The 12,458-nt window shown below is 39.2% G+C and overlaps 1 protein-coding gene across 1 annotated transcript in view; it reads left to right on the forward strand.

The window, feature by feature from the left end:
• LOC143808511 (saxiphilin-like) overlaps positions 1 to 9,626 on the forward strand; it is a 119,450-nt gene extending 109,824 nt beyond the window's left edge. The window contains exons 18-20 of the mRNA XM_077291260.1: positions 4,455 to 4,639; positions 8,887 to 9,088; positions 9,473 to 9,626. Coding sequence (XP_077147375.1) covers positions 4,455 to 4,639; positions 8,887 to 9,088; positions 9,473 to 9,504 — 419 coding nt within the window. The 3' untranslated portion in view covers positions 9,505 to 9,626. The remainder of the gene's footprint in view (positions 1 to 4,454; positions 4,640 to 8,886; positions 9,089 to 9,472) is intronic.
• Positions 9,627 to 12,458: the final 2,832 nt, after the last annotated feature.

Here is a 12,458-nt window from a genome sequence, read left to right on the forward strand (position 1 = left end):
TCAGGCTTGTTTCAATGTGCTTTCGCATACATACTTCTGACTCTGAACTTTATAGTGAGGACGCCGGAGAGGTTTTTTCTGATGACTTTTCCAAGAAGGCTATATTTGTCCAAGTGTCTCTGAACAGTAGAGCAATATATCACAACTCCAGAGTCTGCTAAATCTTTCTGGAGGCTTTTTGCAGTTGAGCGGGGGTTCTGATTTGCCTCTTTAGCAATCCTACGAGCAGCTCTCATTAAAATTTTGCTTGGTCTTCCAGAACTTATCTTGATCTCAACTGTTCCTGTTAACTGCCATTTCATAACCTTAACCCCTTTCTGCCATCAGATGTACTATTCCGTCCATGTGACCTTGGCCCTAATTCCCATGGACGGAACAGTACGTCTAAGCGATCGGCCACGATCACGGTGGTGATCCTAGAACACTGCGATCAAACATGACAGCCCCTCTGCCCTTGGATCAGAGACACCGCCACATGACACGGGGTCCTGATCGCTGGCATGGAGACTCGATGTCGTCATGATGACATCCGGGTCTCCATACCTGAGATACTTCCTGTCATGTGCAGTGATGACCAGGAAGTCTCTAAGGTTAGTGCACAGAAGCTGCTGCGCTGACAGCTTCTGTAGCATGCAGATCTGCATGCTATAGAAGCAATCAGCCTGCAAAAAATGAGTGTCCCATAGTGGGACACAGTGTAAAAATAAGAATGAATTAAAAAAAGATTAAAATAATTGTAAAAATATTAAAAAATAATAATAATAATAAATGAATATTTATTCCATCAATAAATAAATATTTGAATAAAAAAGAAAACTAAATAATAAAAGTACACATATTTGGTAACGCCGCGTCCATAACGACCTGACCCATAAACCAGTTACACTAGTTAATCCCTTTAGTGAACACCATTAAAAAAAGGCCAAAAAAACCTCTATCATCATACCTCCGAACAAAAAGTGGAATAACACGCGATCAAAAAGACGGATATAAATAAACGTGGTACCGCTGAAAACGTCCTCTTGTCCTGCAAAAAAAAGCTGCCATATAGCTCCATCACCGGAAAAATTAAAAAGTTATAGCGCTCAGAATAAAGCGATGCAAAAATAATTATTGTTTTATATAAAATAGTTTTTATTGTATAAAAGCGCCAAAACAGGAAAAATGATATAAATGAGGTATCGCTGTAATCGTATTGAGCCGAAGAACAAAACTGCTTTATCAATTTTGCCACGTGAGGAACGCTATAAACACCCCCCCCCACTCAAAAGAAATTCATGAATTGCTGTTTTTTGTTCATTCTGCCTCACAAAAATCAGAATAAAAAGCGATCAAAAAATGTCATGTGCCCAATAATGATACCAATAAAAACGCCAACTTGTCCCACAAAAAACAAGATCTCACATGACTCTGTGGGCCAAAATATGTAAAAATTATAGCTCTCAAAATGTGGTGATGCAAAAACAATTTTTTGCAATAAAAGGCATCTTTTAGTGTATAACAGCTGCCAAACATAAAAATCCACTATAAATAGTAAATCCAAACCCCCTTTATCAGCCCAATAGTTAGGGAAAAATAATAAAATAAAAAAGATGTATTTATTTCAATTTTCCCATTCAGGTTTGGGTTGGGGCTAAAGTTAGGATTATGGTTACAGTTGGGCTTAGGGTTAGGGTTGAGATTAGGGTTAGGGGTGTGTTAGGCTTTGGTTTGTGGTTTGCGGTTTGGGTTAGGGGTATGTTGGGGTTAGGGTTGGAGTTAGAATTGGGGGTTTCCACTGTTTAGGCACATCAGGGGCTCTCAAAATGCGACATGGCGTCTGATCTCATTTCCCGCCAATTCTGCATTGAAAGAGTCAAATGGCGCTCCTTCGTTTCCGAGCTCTGCCATGCGCCCAAACAGTGGTTTACCCTCACATATGCAGTATCAGCGTACTCAGGACAAATTGCACAACAAGTTTTGGTGTCCAATTTATCCGGTTACCCGTGGGAAAATAAAAAACATTGGGGACTAAAAGATCATGTTTGTGGAAAGAATATAATTTTTTTATTTTCACACCTGGGCGCTATAAACTTTAGTAAAACACCTGTGGGTTCAAAGTTCTCACCACTCATCTAGATAAGATCCCTGGGGGGTTTAGTTTCAAAAATGGGGTCACTGGTCACTTTCCACTGTTTAGACACATCAGGGGCTCTCCAAACGCGACATGATGCCCGCAGACCATTCCATCAAAGTCTACATTCCAAAACGTCACAACTTCCCTTCCGAGCCCCGACCTGTGCCCATACAGTAGTTTTCTCCCACATATGGGGTATCAGCGTACTCGGGACAAATTGGACAACAACTTTTGGGGTTCAATTTCGCCTGTTACCCTTGAAAAAAATCGGGGACTAAAAGATCATGTTTGTGGCATAAATAAGATTTTCTTATTTTCACGCCCGGGCACTATAAACTTTAGTGAAACACCTGGGGGTTCAAAGTTCTCACCACACATCTAGATAGGTTCCTTGGGGGTCTAGTTTCCAGAATGGTGTCATTTGTGGGGAGTTTCCACTATTTAGGCAGATCAGGAGCTCTCCAAACGCGGCATGGCATCTGATCTCAATTCCAGCCAATTTTGCTTTGAAAAAGTCAAACGACGCTACTTCCCTTCCAAGCTCTGCCATGCGCCCAAACAATGGTTCTCCCCCACACGTGGGGAATCAGCGTACTCAAGACAAATTGCACAATATCTTTTGGAGTCCTGTTGCCCTTAGAAAAATTAAAGTTGGGGGTGAAAAGATCATTTTTGTGGAAAAATATGATTTTTTAATTTTACGGCTCTACGTTATAAACTTCTGTGAAGCCCTTGGGGGTTCAGAATTCTCAGCACACATCTAGATAAGTTCCTTGGGGGGTCTAGTTTCCAAAATGGTGTCATTTGTGGGGGATTTCCACTCTTTAGGCACATCAGGGGCTCTCTGAATGCGACATGGCATCCAATCACAATTCCAGCCAATTTTGGTTGAAAAAGTCAAACGGTGCTCCTTCCCTTCCAAGCTCTGCCGTGCACCCAAACAATAGTTCTCCCCCACACATGGGGTATCAGCGTACTCAGGAAAAATTGCACAATATCTTTTGTGGTCTAATTTCTCCTGTTATCCCTGGGAAAATAAGAAAATTTGGATCTGAAGTAATTTCTTTGTGAAAAAAAGTTAAATGTTCATTTTATTTTTTAATATTCCAAAAATTCCTGTGAAGCACCAGAAGGGTTAATAAACTTCTTAAATGTGGTTTTGTGCACCTTGAGCGGTGCAGTTTTTAGAATGGTGTCACTTTTTGGTATTTTCTATCATATAGACCCTTCAAAATGACTTGTGGTATGATGTGGTCCCTAAAAATATGGTGTTGTAAAAATGAGAAATCGCTGGTCAACTTTTAACCCTTATAACTCCCTAACAGAAAAAAAAAAAATCTTGGTTCCAAAATTGTTCTAATGTAAAGTAGACATGTGGGAAATGTTACTTATTAAGTATTTTGTGCGACATATCAGTGTGATTTAAGGGCATGAAAATTCAAAGTTGGAAAATTGCGAAATTTTCAAAATTTTCTTCAAATTTCAGTTTTTTCACAAATAAATGCAAGTCATATCAAAGAAATTTTACCACTATAATGAAGCACAATATGTCATGAAAAAATAATGTCAGAATCTCTGGGATCCATTGAAGCTTTCCAGAGTTATAACCTCATAAAGGGACAGTGGTCAGAATTGTAAAAAATTGGCCTGGTCATTAAAGGGAACCTGTCACCTGAATTTAGCGGGACCGGTTTTGGGTCATATGGGTGGAGTTTTTGGGTGTTTGATTCACCCTTTCCTTACCCGCTGGCTGCATGCTGGCCGCAATATTGAATTGAAGTTCATTCTCTGTCCTCCGGAGTACACGCCAGCGCAAGGCAAACCACTTTAACATGCAAACCACCCTTGAAGGGATTAATAGGCTAATAAAGGTCTGAAACTTTGATCAAATGTAAAAAAGTGACAATTGTTTTTGCCTAAAATACAAAGCAAATGTGTCTCCTTTAGCTTTAGGCCTTTTAGAAATCATTTCATCTAAAAATTGCTTAATTGTTCACAATAACAGTAATTTTAATAAGGGGTGCGCAAACTTTTACATGCCATTGTATTTACAAAATGCGACATCCATCATACAACAGTTTTCATGAAAATAAAAACAGTAAAGGAACCTCAATTTTTTCATACTGGTCCCCTGAAGTAACACATTAATAGCTAAAGTGCATAGGGTAATTCACATTGGAAAAGAATGTTAGAGAAAGCACACTTACATCAATGGAGTGCTCAAAGGATGCGCGGTACATTTGACAAGCTTATGTGCAAATCAGAGTCTTACTAAAGCGTGTGATTCTCACTGATTATTTCTGGATAATGTATACAATTTGTGTTATTTGTCCTTCAGGAAAAAATCCGGCACCTTGGGCAAAGGATTTAAAATCCACAGATTTTGAGTTATTATGTCTTGACGGATCTCGTGCCCCTGTCAGCGACTACAGAAAATGTAAACTTTTTGCAGACTACAAACAGATTATGGTTTCCAGACCAGAGAGTGTCAGTGATGTTGTAAGAATTTCACTTAATCAGCAAGTAAGTGTCTAAATATGACTTTAAAAGTTTCTGACCCAGTAAGGATGCTTTCACATTGCCTTTTTGCCCACGTTCAGTGGTGCCATCGAGCTACTGGAGGAAGACACTCAGGCACAGTCTACTACATCTAAGTATCTGCCTCCAGTAGGCATATAAGCCATGAAAATGATGCACGTTATAGCATAGCACACTTTGACTCTGTCGGCACCATTATAGTCTACGGCCCCATTGGCACATACGCCCAAATCCTGTTTTCAGGAGGGATTCGATACAAGCCCCGATGGGACCACTGAATGTCGGCAACAAAGCAATGTGAAAGGAGCATAAGGCAGAAATGAAAATAATCATAGTAAAAAGTTATGTATTTTGTGTTTTGTTCTCCACATGAAAGAGTTTATATAATAAAGATAATAACACGCATTGTATAATTAGGGATGTTAGAATCTTTTCAATTTAAATTTGCCAGACTTGGCAATTTTTTCCAAAAAACTTTCATCTTTAATCCAAACACAGCCTTAATAATGTCAAAGTGACCTCACCATAGAAATAGTAACCCAGTAAAAACCAAAAGCATATTTATTAACACAGTTCGCTGACAGATATTCCATGTTTTATAAAATTAAAAAAGGTCCAAAATGTATCCTTCTTAGTTATGTGTGAACACGCAGACTGTTCTGTGCAGAATATAGTCTCAAACTGTCAGTGTCGCTGTTAGAGGTAACATCATGGTGCAGTGACTGAGATGAATGATGTGGCATATATGTTATAATGCTCTCCGCTACCTTCCCACTAATACTCTTGTCGGAGGCAAAAAATTCTGATTGTGGCCTTTGTTTGCTTGTACTACCACCCTAACATCTGGTGCCAGTTGTGATGTTGCTGTTTCGGCTGCTGCTAGTGGCTACTACATTCTTAGCTGTTGTAAGGATTTTTTTAACACTATAGCATCTATTGCCATTGTCCCTTTTTCTTTTACCATACATTTTGTGCAACACTGTATCTAACTTTTGACAAAACGTACAACCTCAAATAATCAATCCTTCCAAAAAAAGATGAATTAAGAAATGCTAGATAGGTAGTTACAGAAAGTAAACTTTTGCAGCAGGTCACAGTGTAGGTATGGCATGTAAGGTTGTCAAATTGAAGTACTAAAATTGGTGTGCAAAACTAACTCAACTAAACTCAACACCCTTCCTAAAAATGACAAATAAGATATGCTAGGTAGGTACACTACTAACAACAGCATCTGAGCTAGGCTTATTTTTTAAGGAACTTAGTTACTTGTTGGTGGCACCATTTTGGGGTATGTAGCAAACAAATCTTAATTTTTATTAAATTTTTATCAGGAAAAATAAAAAAATCAGCAATTCTATTGTTTTTTAAATTTGACTCTATTCAAAGCTAGTGATCAAGGGCATCTCAGTCCAAGTCTAATACTGTCCTCAGAAAAAAGCGAGGTAATAAAAAGATTCATCTGAGAACATGAGGAATCGGAGTAAATTTTAATTTATTCAAAAAAGCAACCAGTCATACAGGATATCTGCCAACGTTTCGGCCACAGGCCTTTATCAAGGCAACTATCTAGAAAAATAATATGATATAACACAAATTGATACAGATATTCATAGACATATCAATAATGTACACTGGTGGATTCAGTGTCTATTGTTCTGTTTACTGTTTTGGCACCCCGTTTCCAGCAGGTTATATACTGGATTATGATTGTGATGTTTGTTGTTTTTGTTTCCCATGCCTATAGGTGACATCCTTATTCTATGTTCACATCCTCTTTATGATTAATATTGTTTGGGTTGGATGTTTTCTGTATACAATACAACCAGTGTACATTATTGATATGTCTATGAATATCTGTATCAATTTGTGTATCCTGTACACATACAGATATCCTGTATGACTGGTTGCTTTTTTGAATAAATTAAAATTTACTCCGATTCCTCATGTTCTCAGATTAATCTTTTTATTATCTATTCAAAGCTAGACACAAAAAGCACTATCTTTATTCTGTGGATCAGTACAATTTTAATCTAAGATTTATAATTTTTTTCTCAGTGGAGCTGTATAATCGATTATTTTTGGCGTGACAAGATGAAAATTTCTCTGATATAATTTCCTCGTACATATGACTATTTGACAAAATCGCTTGTATGGTTCAATACCTGTTGGGATCTGTCCCATGGAGTCATATTAACTCACACTACCAGGACCTCCCTTTTGTTGGGTTTTCTAATTTACTTTTTTTAGTTTGATTATCACATAATTTTCTTTTTCTTATGTTTATATTTTTTACATTTTTAAGAATGTATACAGTTGAAACCAGAAGTTTACATACACTATATAAAGACACATATGCATGTTTTTCTCAATATCTGACATGAAATCAGAATAAACCTTTCCCATTTTAGATCAAATAGGATTACCATAATTATTAATATTTGCCAAATGCCAGAATAATAAGAGACAGAGAGAATGTATTAAGGAATTTTTATTACATACTGCAAAGTAAAAAGTTTACATATACTAAGATTCCTATGCCTTTAAACAATTCTGGACTGTCCATATGATGATGTCATGTATTTGGAAGCTTCTGATAGATTTTTTTGCAACATCTGAGTAAATTAGAGACACACCTGTGGATATATTTTAATGCACACCTGAAACACACTGCTTCTTTGTGTAGCATCATGGAAAAGTCTAAAGAAATCAGCCAAAATATCAGAAAGAGAATTGTGGACTTGCACAAGTCTGGCTCATCCTTGGGTACAATTTCAAGATACCCGAAGGTGCTTTGTTCATCTGTACAAACAATTATACGCAAGTACAAACAAGATGGGAATGTCCAGCCATCAAACGGCTCAGGAAGGAGACGGGTTCTGTGTCCCAGAGATGAACATGCTTTGGTCCGACATGTGCATATCACCCCAAAAAACAAAGGCAAAAGACCTTGTGAAGATGATGGCGGAAGCTGGAAAGATTGTGTCAATATCCACAGTGAAATTAGTACTGTATCAACATGGGCTAAAAGACTACTCTGCCAGGAAGAAGACATTACTCCAAAAGAAACATAAAAAAGCCAGATTAATGCACACAGGAACAAAGACCTTAAGTTTTGGAGACATGTGAAAATTTTACTGTTTGGATGAAAAAGGGAGAAGCTTGGAAGCCTAAGAACACCATTCCAACTGTGAAACATAGGGGGTGGCAGCATCATGTTGTGAGGTTGTTTTCCTTCAGGAGTGACAGGTGCACTTCACAAAATAGATGGTATCACGAGAAAAGAAGATTATGTGGTAATACTGAAGCAACATCTCAAGACATCAGCCAGGAAGTTAAAGCTTGGGCAGAAATTGGTCTTCCAAATGGACAATGACCCAAAGCATGCTGCCAAAATGGTAATAAAGTGGATTCAGGATAAAGTCAATGTTTTGGAGTGGCCATCACAAAGCCTTGATCTCAATCCTATTGAAAATTTATGGACAAAGCTGAAGAGGCCGGTGCAAGCAAGGTGACCTACAGACCTGGATCATTTTACACCAGTTTTGTCAGGAGGAATGGTCCCAAGTTCCAACTAACTATTGTGAGAAGCTTGTGGAAGGATATCCCAAACATTTGACCCAAGTCATTCTGTTTAAGGGGAATGGTATGAAATACTAATGAAATTTATGTAAACTTTTGACTTAAAACATTCTCTCTCTCTCTCTCTCTCTCTCTCTCTCATTTTTCTGGCATTTGGCAAATATTATTATTTATGGTAATCCTAATAGACCTAAATTGGGAAAGGGTTATTCTGATTTCATGTCAGATATTGAAAAAAAAAAAATTATATAGTGTATGAAAACTTTTGGTTTCAGCTATATGTAGGGTAGCAATTTCTGGCTCTCAAATAAACCTCAGTGTGTGCCAACAATTTAGAATAGCCAGCAAATGACGAGGAGTGAACCAGCGATGGAAACCAGGGCAGATGACAATCAGTGAGTATATTAATACACCTACACTACACAACATATGCTGTACATTCACACAGGTTTAGCCCATAAAAATGTCAATGGAAGTTCTTCTTTATTGGTTTTCTTTTATAGGCCTGGGGTTTTTGTTTAATTTATTCACAGTGATTTTTCCAATCTCAGATTCCAGGATCTTAGTGTGAATCATCCTATTTGGGCAGGGCCCACATTGATTATTTTATCTTAGAATTCTGGAATTTAATCCCAATATTTGCTTCCGTTTAGTCTCTCTATGGACGGACAGGATCCCAGAAGGACATATTTCAGTTGTTTTCGTCAAGTCACGGTAAAAACCTCCTCTTCAGGGATGGCACACAATGCTTGGTTGAGTTTGACCGGATGCTGGATAGAGATATTGTGGATGATTTTTTCGGCAAACCCTTTCATAAAATTGTATTCCAAGATAACAAATGCTTACCCAAATCAGGTACGTTTTCTGATTTATTGGTTCACGTCCTCTTATATTCAAATATTATAAGGTCTTAACTATCATGTATGAGACATAATGAATTTACACTTCCCAGTAAAGAAGCAGCCACTTTCCATCATAGTGAGTAAAAAATGGAAACAGCTGAGGACCTCACTGGGCTGGTTACATATATTTTGGTCAGTGTTGGACTCACACTAAGCAGATATCTATGGAATATCCAATAGATTCTGCAAGAACAATGGTGAGGACCATTAGTAAGATCTATTAAAATACTTAAATCAGCAGCCCTGAAAATTAACATAAGGGGCGGTCGTCTTTTATACTTTTACTATGACTGGTTTTATATCATATAATCAGTTTTCCTCTTGTTTTTATCGACAGCATTGGCCACTGCCTGCTTATTCCATCACTGATGAGAAGACTTAAAAATGGACACCTGGTCATCAATCTTGCACCATTCTTCTCCATTTATTTGTTTCTATTGCTACATTTGACTAATTTCAATATTTCTAATAAATAGATTCAAGATACCAAACATGTTTTATTTTATTCATAAGAGGATGAGAGATAAACCAAGGGGCTTTGCTGCAAAACAATATTTAATTATTTTGAATCCATTCCATTTGCTATCTGGAAAAAAGATGGGGGAATTTATCAAGAGCCTTATACCACATTCATGCAATAAGAAGAGTAGAATGTTTTTTAGCATGCCCTCTTTGTTGCTGTTTTCTTGGTGTTAGTTTCTTGGTATTCCAATTTCTGCTGTACAAACAGGTAAAGATACGCCAAACTAAGAGTCCTGTGCATCCTTATAAATGTAGTACTGCATCCTCCAGGGTTATTTTGTTTTAAAAATGGTATATGAATAAGACAGTTTTTATTAATGCCCTGCAATGTACATAACAATTTATATATTATGGGTGGGTGTAGGGGTGAATATTTTGCATTTACATACGCTTGACTTGCCGTCGCACATGTAAATGTGAAATGAATATTCACCCCTTCCCCCGGCCGGCATCACTGATGGATGCAGTCAGACTGCTGTATTACTCACATAGCTGTAAGGGGTGCACCAGGACTGTCTTTTACCCCTCCCCTTTTTTCTAGTTAACGTAATGTATGTATTGTCATGTTCCAGTATGCTGCTACATTTATATATTTTCTATTGTACAGGTAGGGAAAGTGCAGTACCTAAAATAGTCCACTAGATGGGGACACGTTAGTATACAGGGTAGAGTATATAGTTAATCTAGGAGGGGCCTGCTGTGGGTAAGAAAGGGAATTTCCAGTTTTTCTAGTCAGTAGAGCCTGGGAGCTGAGACAGGCCAGGAGGACCAGAGAGCCCAGGCAGTCCCGTAGGGCCTTAGAGCCTGAGACAACATAGTGGACCCTGCAACATTGCAAGATAGAAGCCCAGCCGTCCAGGGTCAGTGGATCACAAGTGCAGCAGAGACAGCAGCAGTGAAAAGTAGCAGTGACAGCGGTAGTGAGAGCAGGAGCTATCGCAGGAGTCACTGCAGGACAGTGCACAGGTCGCTCCGAAAATGTGGCAGCTTACTACTTGGGAAGATGCCCTCATGTCTGGGGTGAAACGGACAAGGGAATCCTAAAGGTAATCAAGCAGGGAGGATGCTGCGATACTGTGCGGGACAAGACATCCTGAGAACACCCTGAAAGACGTAGGGAAAAGAACAGGGAAAGAGAAGGAAATATACTGTGTAGACCCTAATATTGAGGCTGCAAAGGATATGGATGTGCTGAGAGAAGAAACCAGTAAAGTTATCTGTTATCTGAGTCTCTATTTGTGCAACAACGCCAGCAGCAGAACTTCACCTTGACGGTGCAGATAATGTAGCTGAAGTTACACTAAAAAGGGATGCTGTTTTCATGTGGCCAGGGTGCGGATAAGCAGATACTCTCAGCCACGACTATGGCCATTGCCCTCTCTCACATACCAATCCTCGGACTGGCAGTCTGCTTTGCCTGCCTAAGCGTTACCACATGTACAGTATGTCATGCTTTAAATAAAACTACTTTGTTTTGAATAAATCATTTTATTTAGCTATGACATAACTTCATAAAAAAAGGAATTTGTGGATTACATGCACCTTTGTTATATTTCCACTGCAGAAATGCACTAAAAGCACACACACACATTTTTTATATTATACAGCTCTGGCAAAAATTAAGAGACCACCACATCAAAACCCTGTCATGGGCAGCACAATCTCCAGACCTGAACCCCAATTAAAGCCTCTGGAATGTAATCAAGAGGAAGATGCATAGTCACAAGTAGAGTTGAGCGACTTTTACTTTTTTTGGATCGAGTCGGGTTTCGCGAAACCCGGGTGAAATCGGCCAATTATTGCGAAAAGTCGGGGGCCGACTGAAACACGAAACCCAATGCAAATCAATGGGGAATCAAAGTCGGCAGTGAGTGGAGGACAGGAAAACACCTACAGTGCCCATTTCAATGCCAAAACATCAATTCTTATTACTGAAGCTTGTCAATCTTAATTTACTTTATAATAATAGTTAGGCATTGAAAACTGGGGGTCATTTGGCTAAAGTTGTGGGGGGTAGGGCTGGCTCAAGATTTTCGTGGGCACAGGAAACGTGGAATACGTCACGGTGGTGGAGCAGGGAGAGGTAATTATTTCAACTTTGCAAGTGCTGTGATCCTGAGCAAGCAGGGGGGCCCACTTGTTGGCATTGGCACTGGCACAGGGCCCCTCATAGTACGGCGGTGTGTTTGACGGCGGGTGGCGCCTCCCACCGGCAGAGACACTTTTGCGTACTATGAGGGGCCCTGTGCCAGTGACGTCACCAACGAGTATGCCCCCCACCTGATGAAGGAACCTGCACTTTCATCTGCACCTTCCTCTTTGTCCCCGTGTAAGGTGGTATAGTATGCGGGAAGGGGAACCTGACTTTCAGCAGGGTCAGATACTGGCTGTGTAGAGTACAAGGGGAATGTTGTGGTCTGGGTCAATGTACCAGCAGACTCATCTGGCAGTGGCTGGGCAATGGGCAGGATGAGGAGAAAACACAGATAAAGGCCCAAATAATAAAGTGGGCTAAATGCAGTTCAAATGTGGTAACAGGACTAAACAGGCGGCATTGCTTTATTCAGTGGAGGACAACTGTAATGAGTGGCAGACAGAGTTAGTAGGTCCAAATAATAAAGTAGGCTAAATGCAGTTCAAAATTGGTAACAGGACTAAACAGGCGGCATTGCTTTGTTCAGTGGAGGACAACTGTAATGAGTGGCAGACACAGTTAGTAGGCCCAAATAATAAAGTAGGCTAAATGCAGTTCAAAATTGGTAACAGGACTAAACATGCGGCATTGCTTTGTTCAGTGGAGG

The sequence above is a fragment of the Ranitomeya variabilis genome, chromosome 2 (genome assembly GCF_051348905.1).
Source record: "Ranitomeya variabilis isolate aRanVar5 chromosome 2, aRanVar5.hap1, whole genome shotgun sequence".
NCBI classification, from domain to species: domain Eukaryota; kingdom Metazoa; phylum Chordata; class Amphibia; order Anura; family Dendrobatidae; genus Ranitomeya; species Ranitomeya variabilis.